General features: G+C 34.2%; 1 protein-coding gene across 2 annotated transcripts in view; it reads right to left on the reverse strand.

Annotated features, from left to right (window-relative positions):
- The window catches only part of LOC150104546 (tetraspanin-5-like), a 231,114-nt gene that overhangs the window by 101,315 nt on the left and 115,145 nt on the right, over nt 1-14,654 (reverse strand). For both annotated transcript variants that reach the window (XM_090395760.1, XM_090395761.1), the window contains exons 5-6: nt 6,784-6,912; nt 3,866-3,916 (exon numbers count right to left, since the gene is read on the reverse strand). In XM_090395760.1, coding sequence (XP_090251886.1) covers nt 3,866-3,916; nt 6,784-6,912 — 180 coding nt within the window. The remainder of the gene's footprint in view (nt 1-3,865; nt 3,917-6,783; nt 6,913-14,654) is intronic.

Consider the following 14,654-nt stretch of genomic DNA (forward strand, 5'->3'; position numbering starts at 1 on the left):
TAGGAGGTAGGGAAGTGTGTGTGTCAAAATCTATGTGGGACTACACTATCAGTTCTGTTGCAATTCATAGCAATTCTTTCTAGAGTATGAACCACTTCCAGGAACACTCTCCGATTTGAAACAGGATCTGTGTAGTAACCTGGCTTTCTTCTGACTGACAAATGATCTTCTAAGACACAGAAGACCATTTGTAATAGTTCAGGAGCATATCTTTATCTTTTGGACTAACAACTGTCCTTTATCATTTCTGGACTATATTATACTTGGTTGACATCCACTCCACAGCATGGAAGCATGCCCATATACAGCTGATTACATACTGCCCTATTGTTCTTACATTACATTAGCAGACATCACAGCCAACTAATTAGTCACCAGCAAATATGGATTGTGCCAGTTAAGATCTGCCGCAGATTTCCTTTCCTACATCACCCACCTCTGGATACCTGAAATGGAAAAGATTTGGAGAGACTTGTGCTGTTGCACTTAACATTTCAGATATCCAGAGGTTTGAAGCTTCCAGATCTACTATCAGTATCCTAAACTCCATACCATCCTTCAATGCAGGGCCTACAGTTTAGTTAGGTTTAATGCTCTCAAAACATAACCGTCTATTTTTGTATTACAAATTTCTTCTCTATTTATTTCTGATAATGTTCAGTTTGACAGTTAAAACCTTAAAAGTTAAACTTCTCTTAATGGCACTTATCAATTATCCTTTCTGACACAAACATCACTCGAGTAGCATTTTTGACTTCCAAAAAAAAAATAACTTCTCACCATTTGTTGCTCAAGGGATTATTTTTCACCTTTCTCCTAATAACTGTATAAATCACAAATCCACCCAGTCTAGGAACACTGCACTCACATTTTTTGATAGTGCAATTAAGAACGCTAAAAATTCTGGATGGCATTCAGAAGAAGACAATTCAATTAATCGATGACCTCTCTTTCACAGTCTTTTCAACACCTTCTCAGTTTCCACACTGTGCCTCTTCTACAGATATTTTCAGAGCACCATTCAGAAGAACTGCCAGCCATCAATGACTTTCCCCACAAAGTATTCTTCGAAGATTACAACCTCTTGCTATTCAAACAGAATATCAACATAGCTTATTTTTCTTTTGACCCCTGCCTGCACACAGAACAGATTTGTTATATAGTATACAGCATATATTATATATGCTGTATACATAGCATATGGCAGTGGTGTTCAACCTTTTTTACTATGCGAGCTACTTTTCTATACTAAGTTATTCACCAATCTACTCTCTTATGTAGATCACGTTCCCCTAACCTGATATCTGATTACGCACCACTATGCAGTTAAATGCACTCACTCACTTCGGAGGACCCACTCTCCCAGCCCTAAAAACTTTGTGTATTTAAAAATTCATTTATCACTTTTAATTATTTTAATACAACAAATATATTGGAATAAAATATTTATTTCTCTATTATGGAAAACCAAAGTTAGAAAACAACAACAGATTGATTACAAAATCACAAGTTACAGGAAATGCTGGTTGATTTAAAAAAAAGTTAATGTGAAATTTCGCATTGTTTGGACCTCGCAATATTTTCATAGTCAGGTTGATATGAAGAATTGGCCAATCGCAGACAATCATCCAAATGATCATTTGTTATTTGATTTCTTAATTTATTTTTTATGACGTTCATATTTGAAAGAGTGGATTCTGACGAGCATGTCGATCCGAAACACGACAGAATTTTTCGTGCAATATCAATTAATATTGCAAATTTTTCATGTGTATATTTCCAAATTACTTCATTGTTTATTGATTTTAAATGTAAACTATTCTGAATGTTTATTATCTCAAGTTCTACTTCAGCTTGGTTTATATCAAACAGCCCACTAATTTTATTTGAAATTTCTGTGATGTTCAAGTTTTCTTGAAATGGATTATCATTTCAAGAAATTTTTCGAGTTTTATTAAAATCTTTAAATCTTGAATTTATTTCTTCCTCAACTAATTCTATTTCATGAATAAATTCTTTTAAATCACAGTGAAGCATTTCTTGATTTTGTTCAAAAAATTTTAATAAATATGGGAGATGTCTAAATTTGCGGTCATTTATATTTTTCTTTAATAAAAGTAAGTATTGTTGGAAACTTTTAATTGAACTTAACATGTCAATTAAATTTTTATCTCTGCCTTGTAACTCTAAATTGCTTAATTTTGTACAGAAATCTACTAAAAATGATAAGTGTAACAACCATCTTTTATCACTCAATTCTGGATAAATATCTCCTTTTTCATCAAGAAAAATTTTTATATCGTTAATTAATACAAGAAATCTTTCTAAAAATTTACTTCTGCTGAGCCAGCAAATATTATTATACAACAGAAGTTCCCTATCATCATCTGCCTGTAATTTAAATAACTGCCATTGCAGGGCTTTTCCTCGAACAGAATTTACAATTTTAAACATAATATCCAAAACATCTTTTGTTTTTAATCTTTTACTACACAGTACTTGTTGATGGATAATGGTGAATGTCTGACATTAACTGAGTATTCAAATTGGCAGTTAAAATTTCAACTCTCCTCATAACCGTTGTTCTGGAAAATTGTAAATCTTTAATATTTGAAACGATTTCATTTTTATTTTTAAAATCAGAAAGAGATTCTGCTGCTGCAAGAAATGATTCTTTTATTAATTCTCCAGCAGTAAAAGGCATTTTTGCTTTTGCTAATAAATGACACACTTTCAAAGATGCAACAGCAGCTGATATTGATTTATTTATTACTTTCAAAATCATATTTTATTGTCCAGAAAGTCCTGCCTTTAAATTTATAATTTTTGATATGTGTATTTTGGAATTTTTGGGAAAATCTTCATCATATTTCACATGTAGCGATTGAAAATGTCTCTCAATATTACCTTTTTTTGGAATTGCTACAGATGACTTACAAATCAAACAACAACACTTTCCATTTACCAATGTAAAGAAATAATCCATTTTCCATTCCTTGTGAAAATGATATGTCTTCGATTTCTTTGATACACTCATTATTATCCTCAAATTAAAAAAAAAATAACCTTTAAATATTTTATTAAAATAAAAATGTTTATAACTTCTCAATTAGCGAACAAAATAATGGTAAATCCAACGATAAATTTAGAGCAACTGAAAGTAACAGCAGGAAGTGTGTGATGTAGTTATGAGTAAACATGATTATAAACGAAACGCATACGATGTGCTTTGCTTATAATCGTATCCACTCAGCTCGCTGCTTGACTTCCACTGATCCAAATTAATTCATTTACTCCAACTTTTTTAAAGAAAAATAAATAAACAATAGCAATACACTTAAAGAGAAAAAAATAATACAAAATAATGATAAATAAAATATCATGTTTTCAGTTTTAATTAAATTTGTAAGGAGGAATAAACAAGAGATCGACCAAAAATCACTCTGCAATCGACCTGTCGATCACAATCAGCAGGTTGAACACTACTGCTATGGTAAAGGATGCGTACTTTGCATCCTGGGGTTGTGAAATTAGTCTCTATATACAAGTAACTTAGTCATGAAGATACTCCAGACACAAAGTATTTGCTTACATTTGAATAAAGGATTAAACAAGAATATAATCTCTTGGCAAGTTTAATTTAGACCAGTAATTCCTATAAATCCTATTATACAGTAGCTGATCTCCAATTAAAAAACAAAGCTAAGACATTCCATCAACATCTCTGGTACTACTATATTTCTTAATATAAGAACACTGTGTAAGATATGTCTTGATAGAGGGATTTCAGTTCATGCTATCTAATTGAGTTTAATGAATGTCAAACCTAGAAAAATGTAACCCAAACACGATTACTTTTACTCACATAATCCTGCTTGCGAACATCATAGCCACACTGTTTATTTTTTATTATTTCCTGAAAAAAAAGAAAAAAAAATTAAAACCAAAAACATAATTCATAATGGAAAAATATACATGCTTGGTAAATAATTGAGAAACTTCAGTATCCTTTTTCTTATATACAATTACCGTTATGTTATAGGTAACAGACCCAAATGATATTATTGGTCAGGAACCTCCACTGAGTAATCATGGGAGCCACTCCTTCCCCAATACGTCAATGACATCAACAACCCACCAACAGCCAACTCAGAAAAGTAAACTCACTATCAGATGAAGCCACCAGTCTTGAGTGAGATACTATGCTTCCTTATTTTGCTAGGATTTCATGTTTCCATGGTTTGCTTAAGTTCCAAGAAAGGCATTCCATCTTCATCCTACTGTAGATTGTATGGATTCTCCTACATATCACAATGCTAAGTTTTTAGCCTGTTTATTAAAGTCTCAAATTAGCAATTCCTGTTCTTTCCTAAATATCCTTCCAATTTCCTGTATAAAGTGAGAAATATTTCTCTTCAACCTAATAAGTTAATGGCTAGATTTGATATTGAATCCCTATTTGAGGATGCTCTTGATCAGCTCTCATAAGCTTTTCCACTGGATATAGTCAGATTATTATTCAAATGTCATTTATTCAGGGTATTTTATTTGTCAGAACAGAATTTACAAATAAGTTGAATGGACTGTTGCTATAGGTGATTCCACTCTCTCCAACTTTTATATAAAACATCTAGAAAAAATTCTTTTCTCATTCACAACCAGGGCCTTCATTTTAGGTAAATTATATAGATGTCTTTGCCATCTCGTCCCACAAAGAAGATACATTTTCTGCTTTTCTAGAAAAAACAGAACAATCTACATCCATGAATTAATTGCACAATGGAAATATAAAAAGAAAACAAACTGGCTTTCAAAGACATCTTACTATCTCACTCTTCTTCTTCAGGTGAACTAATTATTTCCATTTATTGAAACTTTGCTGAACACTATATTCAATGCCAATCTGCTCACACCATCCTTCTCAGAAGATTGGAATAAAAAAAAACTTACATCATGCTCATATTATATACTCAAAAGCATAACAGCTAAACAAGAACTTCTCAAACGTTATGTGCATCTTCATGACTTCTGAAGTCATGAAGATGCACATAATAGACTCCAGAATGGACTATACAGCATATTTTTGATTCCTATAAGCCTAGCTCAAACAACAATGAAAGAATATGAAGGGTTCTTATCCTACACATTTCTGGCATCTCTAGAATCCTTAAAAAATAATTTAGTGGCTGCATTTGTTCCTTTGAACAAACTATCATCACGGCTTCCATCTTCTGAAGATAAATGATAACCTTTATCTCTTCCGGCATTGTTACCTTTCTTGCTTCAGAAAAACTGGATGTGTGCAAGAACACTTATCCAACAGTGCCAACAACAGATCTAAGAAATCTGGCCTAGCTACACATGGAACACTGATACCAACCACAATATCCTATGGTCTGAAACAATTATTCCATTGTTGCCACCATAAGTTTGAATGCTTGTTTAAAGAAAGCACCAAATTTGTTATCCATTTGTGTTGTTCCATGTATAACATCACATGGTTCTTACTATACTATTTACTATTCATTGTTTGTGTTCTACTTTGTTTTCAACTAGCCTGATGTCACTGATGATGACCTATAATTTTTGGACCAAACAAAACACACATTTAAGAAGTGGAAATAAGATAAGTTTTTAAACAAGAATGGAAGGAAAGCTTTGCCTTTACTGTTAAGGGTGAGAAACCTGTGTCTTCTCTGTCACCAGACACTCAATCACTTCAAAGTCAGTAATTGAAAGCATCATTACGAAACGAAAAACATTTTATTATGGAACTTTCTCCCTAATCAGAACTGCAAAAGACTAAGATATAATGCTGAAATCCAGCCTAGTTCACCAACCAACCATGCTTTCATCAGTGTGTAAGTTCTACAAAAGGAGTTTTGGAAAAAAGTAACAGAGGATTTCTCACATCAAGAAAACTGGTTTCTAACTTATCTCAATTTCTGGAAAAACTTACTGCTATAAAGCTCTTTTTAGTAAAGAAGTTTTTAAAGTCAAACCATTGTACTGCCCTCCCAAACACCTGATTGAGCTTCATTTTTTTTTGTTTTAATGCTTTAAAGCCTGGCTGATATGTTAAGATGGCATGAAGAAGCCATCTTAACATAAGCCTTGTATAAGCACCCTAGTAATGTGAGTATAACTGTGTGTGTATGTGCTTAATAATTAAATATTTTAGAAAATATTTTGCAGCTCACAAACATCTGAAAACATCCCATGTGGCTCTTAGGCCCAGAAACTTAGCCATTCCTTCTATGTTACATTTGGTATGAACTAATTTATAAACTTCAATTAGTTGCATAACTTTGTCTCATAACTTTCAGGATATCCCTTAATACTCCTAGTGAATGTTCTCTGTATACTTTCAATTTTCTTTTGTCCATTCTAATTAAGGAGGAAAACTCTTCTACCTCTGTATGAGACTAGCTAACTCACCTTCAATTGAAAAGGCCTTATAAAAGGTCTTACACATCCTGGATGAGATCCAAACAAGGGTTTTTCCCAACCACAGAGCATTGTCAATACTGGCCAATGCTATGGAGCTCTCAACACTGGCTAGTAACAAGGAAAAATAGAATAAGTGCTTTTAAACATATTATTCTGTTGTCAATTTTTGGTGAGATTGATGGCTCAAGGATATTTAAGTCAAAATATTAAAATTAAGTGCATTAAAAAGTGATTAGTTTTAAGTGTAGTACTTATCTATTAATTAATGAGTTCATTTATATTGTAAATGTACATCTGATCTAATCACATCTCTAAAGCAGCATAAATACTTACATTAGGATGAGGCTTGCAACAAGAAAAAGGCACACCACAAGCTTCCCTGCTTCCAACCTCTATACTAGAACAATTGAAATAGATGTTCATATCCCAATCTTTTGGACCTTCAATTCCACAGCATTCCAGCTAGTCATGAGAAATTTCAATAATGATTACTTAAATCATATGAAATTCAAGAAATAAAAACTATACTTAGACAGCAAATTATCTAAAGATGTAGAATTGAATTAATACAATGCTATCATATGTTGTCTAACCTAATCAAAAGTCAATAAATCTAACAGCCACACATTTCATAAAGGCTACTGAATGAAAACCACTTCTCTGACATTTATATTTTATATAGAATGTGTAATGAAACAATAACATAAAAAATAATAAATCATACTGATCACAAAAAAGAAAAAAAAAAAAATCAAATATTATCTTAGCAGAAAAGAAACAATCACTTCTAAAAGTAACTTTTCAAGTTAAATTAACTAAAACAGATTATTTTGCTTTTGTAAAATAAACTGCTTTATTTAGGTCAGAATAGTGGTGGTGGCCAGAGGAGTGTCTGGACAATTCAGCAGGTGAAAAATTAATTGCAAGAAAATTTGAAATTATGTTTCATGTCATTCCCATATATGAAAAAAAAAAAAGAAAAGAAATATTTTATATATGATTTATTATTTCGATTATACTTAGCGTTGTGAAAATTTTCATTCTGTATAAAGTTATTAATATTCTTTCTTACTACAGGCTGTGCAGATGGAATATTAATTGTTACAAAACTGGGATAGGATGATTAGGGAGAAAGAGCACCATATTTAAGAATATTTAGGGATAATAGTTATATCCAACTAATATTTATAGTTAACTATTTATATATTCCTATTATTGAGACTTGAGTTTGAAGGACAAAGTGAACTGTATAGGAGCAATGGAATGGACTGCATTTGAGTGGTTATGGTGTGAGTTGCTTGGAGAGACTGCTGCAGGAAGGTAGAGAAGTGAGTAGAGTGAGAGAGAATGAATCAGATCAAGCGGGAAGTGATGTGGAAGAGCAGGAGAGTAAGACAGGAGAGATTGAAGAGGTGGTTATGAATGAGAAAGTGAGTGGTATGAGTATAGAAAATGAGAGAATGGGTATGCAAGAGGAGCAGGGAAACGGGGAGGCTCAGGGTGGACAGGGGTACACAGCGTGAAAAGGTGGATGCTCCGAGAGGAGGTGAGAGCATGTGTAGACAGGAAAGGAATGGGATGACCTGGGATCAAGAGGAAACAACTGGAATTAAAAAGGGGTTTTAAAATGAATAAGCAGAAAGGTAAATGGCCCCAGTCGAGCATGGAGAGATCACATCGAGTGAGTGGTATCAGTGGAACTAGCTGTAGATCCAGAAATGAGCTGTTGTGTTTGTATATAAATGCTAGAAGTATAAGAAACAAGGCAGATGAAATGGTTGCACTAATTGCGTCTGTTCATTCAAAGATTGTCGGAATAAGTGAGACATGGTTGGGAGAGGACGACATCCTGACAGGAATAGAGATGGAAGGGTATGATGTGTTTTGTGAGGATAGAAGGGGTAAAAAGGAAAGGGGAGTGCTATTGATGATAGAGAAAGAGTTATGTCCATTCAAAGTAGAGATGCAAGAGGGAAATAGTACCAGTGGTTTTGAGGCAGTATGGTGTGAGATAGAAGTGAATGGAATCAAATACAGGTAGTCCTCAACTTACGACGGGGTTCTGTTCCAACGTCTCTGTCGTAAGTCGAGGACTTTTTCTAATTCTTGATTTGTTTGATTTCTGTTATATTTTCATAAATTAGGTTTCTATTTAACTTAAAATGGTTAAAAATATATAAACTTACATAAACATTTATAAATTATTTATTAGTGCATATACATATAAATACATAAATACAAAATTGAGAAAGAAAAATTTAAGAAAAAAAAAAATACATGAACACATATCAAAAATGGTGCACTTACTTTAATTTGAAATTCCTTTAAATATTAGTTAACATAAACATAAAACTTATTAACGGCATCTTTAATTAAACAGGTGAGTAACTGTCACTCATTTGGAGGATATGGTTATTTCTCACGATTGGGAATAGCTTTTATAATCAGAAAATTGGTTAATGTTGTCTGTTGGGTTTTTGTTTTCTTTTCTTCTTCATATATTTCATGATAACATCTGACTGCGTCTTGACTTTTGCAAAGCGATCAGTGTCTCGATCCATATTTTCAACTAGCTGAGGTCCTTGATTTGATTTGGAAAATACTTCAGCTAATCATTTTACACTAAATTTTTTAATGATTTATCTTCATCTTCCTCATTATTCCATTCTTCTTCTACAACTCTTTCGTTTTGGAAAATCAAGTCTTGACCACTAAGGTGAACTGATGATTCTTCTATATGTAATATTGATTTCTAGATCCAGTTTTCTTGCAATTTCAACTATCCCTTCATCAATTTGTTCTAACATGCTATGCTCAGTGTACTCTTTGAGTGTCTCCTGCAGTAGTAACTTCTTCCAAATTCCTCGCATACATTGTTCCGATACTTCCTTCCATGAAGTTCCAATGTTCTGGAACTTCCGTGAAGTTCCAGAACATTGGAATACATTGGTTAATATCGTAATTTTTCCAAAACTCGCATAATGTTATAGCATCTTTGTCCATTGCTGTTACTGCTTGAGAAAATCTAGTTTTCAGATATGTCTTGAATAATATGTATTGAATGTAGTAATCGAACCATGATCCATAGGTTGAATCACAGCTGTTGTATTGGGTGGTAGATACATCATATTTATATTTTCATTCAAATCGCCTATGTGAAGAGGATGTCCTGGAGCACTGTCAAGCAGCAATAGAATTTTAAGACACGTACTTCTGGAATAAAACAATTTAAGAACCAGTCTTCGAATAAAACAAATCATCCAAGCCTTATGATCACTCCTGTAGTAAACCAGCAACTTATTCTTCTCACTATTTTTCAAAGCTCTGGAGTTTTGTGAATAGCAAACAAGAAATGGTTTCAATTTAAAACCAGCAGCATGTCCTCCAAGAAGAAGCAGCATAATCCTATCTTTAAATGCCTTAAAACCAGGGGCCGATGTAGCTTCTCTGTGAATGTAAGTTCGTTTTGGCATTCTTTTCCAGAACAGTCCGGTTTCATCTACATTAAAAATCTACTCTAGCAAATAGCCTTCATCTTTTATCATCTCTTTCAGATTTTTCTTGAAAATATCGACAGTTTCAAAATCAGAACTAGCAGCTTCTCCCATTATTCGTATGTTATGCAAGTTAAATCGGCTTTTGATCGATAAAACCAGCCTTTACTAGCGTTAAATGTATGCTCACTGTATTTATCTTCTTGTTGTTTCCTAAAATTGTCAAATACTGTGATGCATATACAAAAGCAATGTGATATATGTATGTATATGCTGGTAACAAATTATTTTTGTTATATACAATTTTTAATAATTTAAAAATTGTATATAACAAAATAATTTTTGGCAGTCGTAAGTCGAGGACTACCTGTACTTGGTTGGATGTTGTTACAGACAAGGTAACGTGGATGGTGGTGATAATGAAATGTATAATCAGATTAGCCAAGCAAATAAGAAAAGGGAGATCATTATGGGCGATTTTAATTATGGCAATATAGACTGGAATGATGAGATAGCAACTGGAAGTAAAGAAAACGAGTTTTTGAGGGATAACTACCTCAGACAGTATGCAACAGAGGGCATGCGAGGATTGAGGGTCTTGGATTTGGTCATCTCATCAGAGGATGTAATTATAAATGAGGTGTCAAATCATCTACCAATTGGTGAGAGTGACCATGAGGTGATTACCTGGGTGGTTGCCAGCAGTGTGAGGACCTCTGTGAGAAAAGGGTATATGTGGAACCTACAATGGGGGTGATTATGAAGAGCTCAGGAGACAGCTTGTGGGTGTAGCATGGAAAGGAATTAGCCGGAAAAGAGATCAATGCAGCTTGGGGGATTTTCAAAAACTATTTAGTAGATGCAATGTCTAAATGTATTCCAAGGGTGAGAAGGTTAAATAAGGTAGGTGTGAGATGGATGAATAAAGAGATTAAGCATGCGATACAGAGAAAGAGGGCATTTGGAGGCAGCACAAGAGAAGTGGAAATAACCAATTCCATGAGGTCTACAAAGACCAGGCAAGGAGGGTGACTTGGTTGGTGAGGGTAGCTAAAAAGAGGTATGAACAGCAGTTAGCTAATGAAGCCAGCAAAAGAAAGAATGATTATGGAAGGATATTGATATATTGATAGGAGAAAATGGTATAAAGACAACTGTTGCAGAATGTGTGCTGGAGATACTTAATGAGCAGTTCATAAAGGTCTTTCAATCTTGTGAATGTGACTTCATGGAGAGATTGAGAGCAGTAGATGATGGGGAGGAGAGACTGACTGTAAGTGAGCAAGAGATGAATAGGGAGTTGAGTAAACTAGATGTTAATAAGGCTGTGGGACTTGATAATATATGACCACATATTCTGAAGGAATGTGCCAGGGAGTTGACACCTGCCTTGACATATTTTTTTAATGCGAGTCTTGTACTCGGTCAAGTTCCTAAGGAGTGGAAGGAGGGCAAGATTGTGCCACTTCATAAAGGAGGTGATCGAACTCAAGCATCAAACTATAGCCTATCTGTGTGTCAGGTGTTGTGGTTAAGTGGTTGGAGAAGCTTGTGAGAACTAAGATCCAGAGTTGGGTTGACAACAATGGTATTATCTTTGATGGACAGAATGGATTTGCTAAAGGGAGGTCATGTTTTAGTAATCTACCTACTTATTACAATAAAGTGACTGCTTCCTTGGACAGAGGAGAAGGATACACAGTAATATACTTAGATTTCACAAAGGCTTTTGATAGAGTACCTCATGATAAATTGATAGTCAAAATAGATTAGTGCATCGGATTGGAGACTGGCTATCTGATAGGTATCAACAAGTTGTGTATGGGGGAGCAATATCCAGGAAAAGGAAAGTCACTAGTGGAATGCCTCAGGGGAGTGTTTTAGGGCCATTACTGTTTAAATTGTATATTAATGATATAGGTGAAGATTTGGATGGAGATATTCAGTTGTTTGCAGATGATGCAAAGTTGAGACGAACCATGAAGAGTAGTGAAGATGTTGTGGCCTTACAAGAAGACTTGAATAAAATGAGTGATTGGGCACGGAAATGGGGATGCGAGTTCAATGTTGCAAAATATAAGGTTTTAAAATTTGGAAAACAAAGATGGGATGCAGAATTTATGCTTGGTGAGGATACATTGTTGGAGGTGGAAGAAATAAGAGATCTGGGGGGGGGGGTGATAGTGGATAAGGATCTGAAATTTAGGGGACACATAGCCAAAATTGTGAAGACATCACGAAGGCTTCAGGGAATGATGTGGAGGACACTGACGTGTAGAAGTAGGGAGATTCTTGTTCCGTTATATATGGCTTTGATTAGGTCACACATGGACTACTGTGGCCAGATTTGGGCATCTGGTTTTCAAAAGAATGAAGAGATGTTGGAAAGGGGTCCAAAGGCGACCGACTAAGGTAGTTTCTGACCTCTGGAATGTCGAGTATGAGGAAAGATTGAGGAGATTCAATTTGCAGAGTCTGGTGGATAGGAGGAAGAGGAGAGATATGATAGAGACCTACAAGTTCGTAAGGTGTTGTTATAGGATCAATGCCCGAGAAGTTCTACAGAAAATAGTGGGAGATCAGGGGAGAACCAGAGGTCATCCCTGGAAATGGTATAAGGAAGGCGTGAGTATTGGAGTGAGAGGCAGGTTTTTTTCATGCAGAGTTGTAAATGATTGGAATGCCTTTCCTGAGAGTGTGGTGTTTGTAGGGAGTTTGAATGTGTTCAAAGCATGGTATGATGAACTCTGTGTGATGAAAGGACCTCCCAGACGAGTCTTTGACTCCATGAGGTGTTGGATAATAATAATAATAATAATATTATTTATTCCTATTAACTATTCTATTAATAGTTAGAATAGTTATTGGAGAGAACAAAATATTTAAGAATATTGATTCTTCTAACCATTCACTATTTTTCTGTTCTGCATATTTAGATTTCCATCCAGATGTGATATATTTTTTATATGAACAAATTGAGAAGGTGACGTGTTTCAGTTATTTAATACAGATGCATTTTGAAAATCACTGCACTTTTCCTGCATAGTAAAGACATTTTGCACGCTGCTATCATTTGCAGAGCTAATTTAAGATCATAGGTGCAATTTTGAGTACGGATATTAAAGAAAATTATAATAAAATTATGTAAATGCATAAGTAAATCTGCTGCTTCAATTCTTTACCTTTTCCTCAAATACTAGTATTTTATGTCATGAAGAAATTTAAAATTTTATATTTAGTCTTTTTTACTGAAAAAAATATATAGATGGATGCTTTCCAAGTGAAATATGTAATTAATTACTTCTCTTGTGAACCATTCCAAAGGAAACTGTAATCAGAAATATCACGTCATTAACAACAGACTCAACCAGCTAACAACCTCAGCTATGCAGACGATACAGTATTAATAGGCTCATCTTTAGCCAAGGCGCAACAACACTTTGACAAACTATGCCAAGCTGCAATAATAGTGTAAATGACATATTATTAAGAAAATATAAACTCTCAATCAACACAAGAATCTAAGAAATATATTGAAATCGTCCCTCATTACCTTGGAAACAAAAATTAGGCTTTACAAAGCAATCTCTCGGGCTACCTTCTTGTATTGTGGAGAAACATGGGAAGGTTCCACCCAAAAAAAAAAAAAAAGCAATAAAAACCATTAATACACTAGTGGCCAAAATTGTGGAAACCTTTTGGAAAAAGTGTATTTTTGAGGTTTGATGGCTCATAACACCACTTTGTTTTGGTGTAATACCATAAAATTATATATCAGTGGAAAGATAATTTAATCAAGAATGTAATGCAACAAACTTTGTTCAATTATCTGTATTCTATGAAAAGTTATAGCCAAATAACCAGAAAAAAGAAGCACAACTTGCTTAGTTGATATGAAGTAGCTTTCCTTCATTTGAATGTAGCCAATAAGCATGAGTGTTTAGAGAGCCAATCAGGTGTGATCTTGTTTTGGCAATGAGCCAATAAGGTCACAGTAGAATTCAGCTATTAATGTCATGTATTGGAGCAGAGAGAAGGACATTTGTCTGTGTGTTATGTGATTGCCATCAAGTTGGTTGGGTTTTTTTTTTTGTGTTCTTTCATTTAGTGAGCTTGTAAAACGTAATAAAAATAAAGAAATGGTGCAAAGAGTTGACTGGTCACAGAGAAAGCGATGTAAAATAGTACTATTAAGTGAACAAGGCTACAGTTATGAAGAAATTAGAACAAAAATTGGTGGCAACTTAACCAAAGGTGGCATTTCTAAATTTTTGAAGAGGTATAAAGAGACTCAGTCACTACAAAACCAGACTGGTAAAGGCAGGAAAAGTTGCACATCAGCAAGTGATGATAGACGAATTGAGAGACTGTGCCTACATGACAGAAGAAAATCATCTGGGTGTATACAAGATGAAATGGTGCAATACAATGTAAAGTTGAGTGCAAGGACTGTTCGGCGCAGACTGCAGGAATTTGGTCTAAATGCTAGAATTCCACAAAAAAAAGCCATTTTTATCTATCAAACAAAGGTTGAAAAGATTAAACTGGTCTATAACCCATGTTAACTGGACAGCGGAACAATGGGACAGTGCTATTTGGAGTGATGGCATAAAATACGTAAGGAGAAGAATCGGAGAAGATTTGCATTCTGATTGCATTACGCCTACCGTGAAACCCTCAGTGTTATGATCTGGGGTTGTATGGCATCAA

The sequence above is a fragment of the Typopeltis vanoorti genome, chromosome 7, assembly GCF_054136105.1.
Source record: "Typopeltis vanoorti isolate ZY-2024b chromosome 7, IOZ_Tvanoo_1.0, whole genome shotgun sequence".
Classification (NCBI taxonomy): Eukaryota; Metazoa; Arthropoda; class Arachnida; order Uropygi; family Thelyphonidae; genus Typopeltis; species Typopeltis vanoorti.